The following is a 5167-nucleotide window of genomic DNA, read 5'->3' as shown; positions in this document are numbered from 1 at the left end:
TTAATTTGTTTTAACAGGTAATAATAAAAAATAGTTTAATTAACAAATATAACTTTTCCTGGAAATAACTGTCTCATATGGCATAATTTATAGAAAATTAATAAAATCATAGCTTTTAGAATGCACTGAAAAAAATTCCTCTCAGTGAATGGGCGTAACTACAACTACAACTGGTTATTCAGTGTCAGACGTTTAGTTTCATTTCCTCCTTCCTCCCTCAGCCATGGCGTCTGCTATTCTGAGAGACGAGCTGCTCTGCTCCATCTGTTTATCTGTATTTAAGGCTCCTGTAATGCTGAGATGTGGACACAACTTCTGCCGGGTCTGTATTGGTCGTGTGCTGGATACACAGGACGGGGCTGGAGTTTATTCCTGTCCTGAATGCAGAGAAGAGTATCAGGAGCGGCCGGCACTGATGAGGAACTTATATCTCCATAATGTAGCAGAACGTTTCCTGGTTACTCAGCCAGAACAAGCGGAGATCACCGGGATCTGCTGCACTTACTGTGTGGACTCTGCTGTACCTGCTGTGAGATCCTGTCTGCACTGTGAGGCTTCTCTGTGTGATAAACACCTGAGAGTTCACAGCAAGTCACCAGAACACGTCTTATCTGAGCCCAGCACTTCCCTGGAGAAGAAGAAATGTTCTGTCCATAAGAAGGTCCTGGAATATTACTGCACTGAAGACGCTGCTTGTATCTGTGTGTCCTGCAGATTGGATGGAGAACATCAGGGACATCGGGTGGAGATGCTGGATGAGGCCTCTGAGAAGAAGAAGAAGAAACTGAGAAATGTTCTCCAGAAACTGATGACAAAGAGAGAGGAAACTGAGGAAAGAGTCCAGAGTGTGGAAGAGTGCAAAAGAAAATCTCAAGAAAAAGCAGCTGGAGAAGCCGAGAGAGTCACTGCCCTGTTTACAGACATCAGGGGACGGCTGGACGACCTGGAGAAGAGGGTCCTGAGCGAGATCTCCAGGCAGCAAAAGAAAGAGTCACTGTCACTGTCTGCTCTGATCCAGAAGCTGGAAATAAAGAAGGACGAGCTGTCCAGGAAGATGAGACACATTGAGGAGCTGTGTAACATGGCGGATCCACTGACTGTCTTACAGGAACCAGACACAGGTGACTTGTGTGATCCTGAGGAGGGGGGAGGTGATGAGGACACAGGGGGACATGATAGACAGCCCCATGATGTAGATGATCTGGATGTGGCTGTAATCTCAGACACATTCCGCACATTATGTGACATAATATCAGGTATAAGGAGCGGAATCTATGGGGAGGATCCTGCAGACATATTACTGGATGTAAACACAGCTAATAATAATCTCCTTATATCAGACGACCTGAAAACTGCAACCGGGACAGAAAAGGAGCAGAATCGTCCAGAAACAGCAGAGAGATTCCAGTATTATACTCAGGTGATGAGCAGCAGGAGATTCTCCTCAGGGCGACATTACTGAGATGTGGAGATCGATAGATCAGTAGGGTGGAGGGTGGGGATGTGTTATCCCAGTATAGACAGGAGGGATCAGTCATACATTGGAAATAATAACAAGTCCTGGTGTGTTATGAGGAGTAATAATCAGTATACAGTGATACATGACAGTAAGCAGATCCGGTTACCTGGCAATACCTCCAGTAATAGAGTCAGGATCTGTCTGGATTATGAGGCCGGGCAGCTGTCCTTTTATGAGCTGTGTGACCCCATCAGACACTTACACACCTTTACTGCCACCTTCACAGAGCCCCTTCATGCTATATTATGTGTATATTGGGAAAAACGTGGTAGGCACTATGTAGCTAGCTGCTTAAAGATTAAGACGTGAAGAGAATGTCTCTTGTACCTTGTATGTCATGGCGCCGTTAGGGCAGCTCAGAGAGGGGCTGTGCCGCAACCCCACTCTGAACCATTGCGATCCCGGCTGCTTTCTGCAGCCCAGGACCGCTGCTATTAGCAGCCGCTGGCAAATTGCCGCTCCCACTATATAGGACATTTAAATGCAGCTGTCAAACATGACAGTTGCATTTAAATGCCCTGTGGTGCCCATCCCTGGTGGTCTAGTGTGGGGATCCCCCCTCCCCGCCATGTGATAGCGGAGGGGGGAACCCTTCTCCTTGGCCGTGCCTCGGTGTCGGAATGACGCTGATTCCGGCTTGGTAATCTATAGGTCTGGTCTGCAGCAGACCAGAGTAATACAGCACTGATCTAAAGGCCAGCACTTAATGGGGTTTTTCAAGCAAAAATTTTAGTCTATAGCCACAGATTCTTCTCAGAAAACCATTCTGATCCCTCATGGCCTTATGTGGTGGCTGCCTGGCCAAAAGCAGTTATTCCAGGTTGTGGCTCAGAGAATTCAGACTCACAGGATCAGTTGATCTCTGCAGGCAGATCAACCTCTAGACTGCTGACTTCAGGAACAGTTTTGTGTGTATCAGTGATCACTTTGATTATGTTCATACGGATCAGCACTATTATTTACCTAGTCGCTATTCCGATTAGAATAATTGATGTTTATGGACCATATTATTATATTCAATGAGATCTATAGAAGTATATGCATTTAATGCCCTTTAGTTTTGGCTTCATGGAACTACAATCACCATATATTATTTATTATTTACTAGATGTAGGAAATACAGATATGTAATAAAAAAAAAAAATCTAAACAAACTTTTTTGTACTTAAAAATGAAATTAGCTTATTCAACTATAGTTTATACAGTTTCTATTAAAATGTCTGGTTTGGGGAAACTTGGGTGACAAACAACATGACTACATTGTTGCTTGCCACGGGGGTTGTTACTGTACTTTCCAAGTGCCTTGAATGTCTCCAGGGCTCTGGTGTAACCTCTGTACCTTGTATAGTCACCTCCGCCTGTAATACCTGCTGTGTTCAAGAGTCGATATGTATAATAAACCACTATTTTCTTGTCTATTAGTGTTATTTTGCTTTATTGTGTTTGTGTACATCCTATAAAATTTAGTTTTTAAAAGTATGTAAACCCTCCCACCCCAGCCACAATGCAGCAACTTGAAGGGAATGCTTATTTATTCGAGTTTTTCTTGCAAATAGAAAGCCAGGAACAGATCTTTAGAAAGAAAGACAGACTGGGGCTTTTCTTCTTTTCAGATCCATTCCTGACTTAAAGCATAACTGTCATTTCAGGGTCATTTTTCTGAAAACATTAAATATCAACAGTACAAGCGATTTTAAGAAACTCTGTAGGTTTTATGTACTAAAAGAGTTTCCTTCTGTACTGAAAAAGCAATCTCCCAGCCTCCCCCCCTCACATCAGATGAAGCAGTATTTCTGTCTCCATTATGTGTCTATGGAGAGGGGAGGGGCTGTTAGGAGTGACTGAGCACGGAGGATTTCTGCACAGCACAACACCCTGCAATCTTCTCTCAGTAAGTTCATAGATAAGCACTGAACTTTCTGACCCCAGAATCCTGCGGTTTAGCTGCCCAGAGAGTCTACAGACAGCTGACCTTCATGTCACCTCTTCCTGCTCCCTCATCTCCCTCAGCCCCTCCCCCCTTCATAGGCTTACAATGGAGAGAGCAGAGCCCGTCTTCACTGACTTCTTTGTAATGAAGACGGATTTGCCTGATAATGCACAGATAAGAAGTCAGGGGGGGGGGGAGGCTGGGAGATTGCTTCTTGAGTACAGAAGGAGGCTTTTTTGGCTGATGAAACCTATTACAGAGTTTCTTAAAATCGCTTAGACTACTGATTTCTGCAATAAAAAAAACATGACAGTTACACTTTAATTGCAATTAAGAATCTTAATGAGTGAACATATCCTAAAGGACAAATTAGACGGCCCGAAACTCACTGTAAGCAAGCCTATTAGATGGCTCAGTAATTTAGTTGGGTGGGGGTGCACGGATGTTGTTGGTGATGTTCGTGCAGCCCTTGCTTTAAAGGGGAACTCCACATAAGGAAAATTAGTTTTCTATTAAAAGTACATTAAAAGTTATATATATGTGTCTATATAATGTTTTACCATATCTGTACGGTTCTGCCACACTGGTAGCTGATAGACATCCAGGAAGTGAAGAAAAATGGCCTATTTGCCAATTTTACATTGTCTCCTGCTCCTTCTCTTCTCCCCCCTTAGGAGACAAATCTTCTATGCCTCTGTCTCACATTGTGTGTGTTTGCTGAGAACAGACTGATGATGCAGACAGGGGGCAGGGTGTGATGTCACAGGAGGCTTGGCTGGATCCCCCAATCCCCTGAGTGATTCACCATCTCTGACCGGCCCCTCACTACACCTGAGCCGGCAAGGAGAGACAGAAGCAGGTGCTGGAACTTTACTGATTGTGCAGAAGTGTGTAGTGAAATTAGGGCTGTGTTCACAAATGTTGGAGTACTGCAGCATATTCACAAAAATGATGCAGTAACACAAGTAAATGATGCTAAACGGCAGAGAGGATCAGAGCCGGCCAATCCCAACTGGAGAAAAAACAAGGCATAAACAGTATATCCAATGTGAGATAATATTGGATTAAGTCCTTATTGTGGGGCTCAACTTCAAAGATGAAAGATGCTTGATCATAAAATGTGTGTGGAAATGAAAAGAAAAAAAAAAATAATTCAAAAAGTTTTTTTACTTTATTCCAATATCAGCGTTACAGGTAGAGACTAAAGCGTGCTGTGTGGTGTTACATGTAGTAACTGTGTGCTGTGTGGGTGGGACCACAATGAAATGATGAAGTACTGCAAATAATTCAGTAACACAATGAAACTGCAATGTGTAAATGCAGCCTAGATGTTCTGCAATAGATTTGGTCGGGGAATAGGCAGGGTGGAGGACTGTGATGAACAGCTGAGGAATTATGGAACAGCATTGCATTATGGAACCAGTACTGTATTCTGGGAACTGCTCAACCAGGAAGTACAGAAACACAATACAGAATAAAACCCCTAAAAAAATAGATTTTTGGTAGTTTCAAAACTGGGATAGATATGTAAGTAATGCTTTATGCTTCTGCAGAAGTTTCATTTTTTTTACCTCTACCTGGAGTTTCCCTTTAAAGGGGTAAAATAATAAATATGTTGTTATGTTTACCTCTCCATGCGCCACCGGATTTTTTAGAAAGAGTCCAGCCAAAAAAAGTCCACTGTGAACAAAGGTACAGGAACCAAACCAAAGGAAGTT

At 43.1% G+C, this 5167-nt stretch overlaps 1 protein-coding gene across 1 annotated transcript; it reads left to right on the top strand.

The window, feature by feature from the left end:
- The first annotated feature begins 223 nt into the window (after window positions 1-223).
- On the top strand, window positions 224-2935 carry LOC138789026 (E3 ubiquitin/ISG15 ligase TRIM25-like). The gene is made up of 2 exons (XM_069967536.1): window positions 224-1798; window positions 1884-2935. The coding sequence occupies exon 1, from the start codon at window positions 224-226 to the stop codon at window positions 1460-1462; it is 1239 nt and encodes a 412-aa protein (XP_069823637.1). The 3' UTR covers window positions 1463-1798; window positions 1884-2935.
- The last annotated feature ends 2232 nt before the right edge of the window (window positions 2936-5167 follow it).

This window comes from Dendropsophus ebraccatus, chromosome 1 (assembly GCF_027789765.1).
Source record: "Dendropsophus ebraccatus isolate aDenEbr1 chromosome 1, aDenEbr1.pat, whole genome shotgun sequence".
NCBI lineage: Eukaryota > Metazoa > Chordata > Amphibia > Anura > Hylidae > Dendropsophus > Dendropsophus ebraccatus.
This window is presented reverse-complemented; position numbering and strand designations above follow the sequence as displayed.

Excerpts from the sequence above, each read along its gene's own strand:
- LOC138789026 (XM_069967536.1), top strand. The coding sequence starts at position 224 with ATGGCGTCTGCTATTCTGAGAGACGAGCTGCTCTGCTCCATCTGTTTA.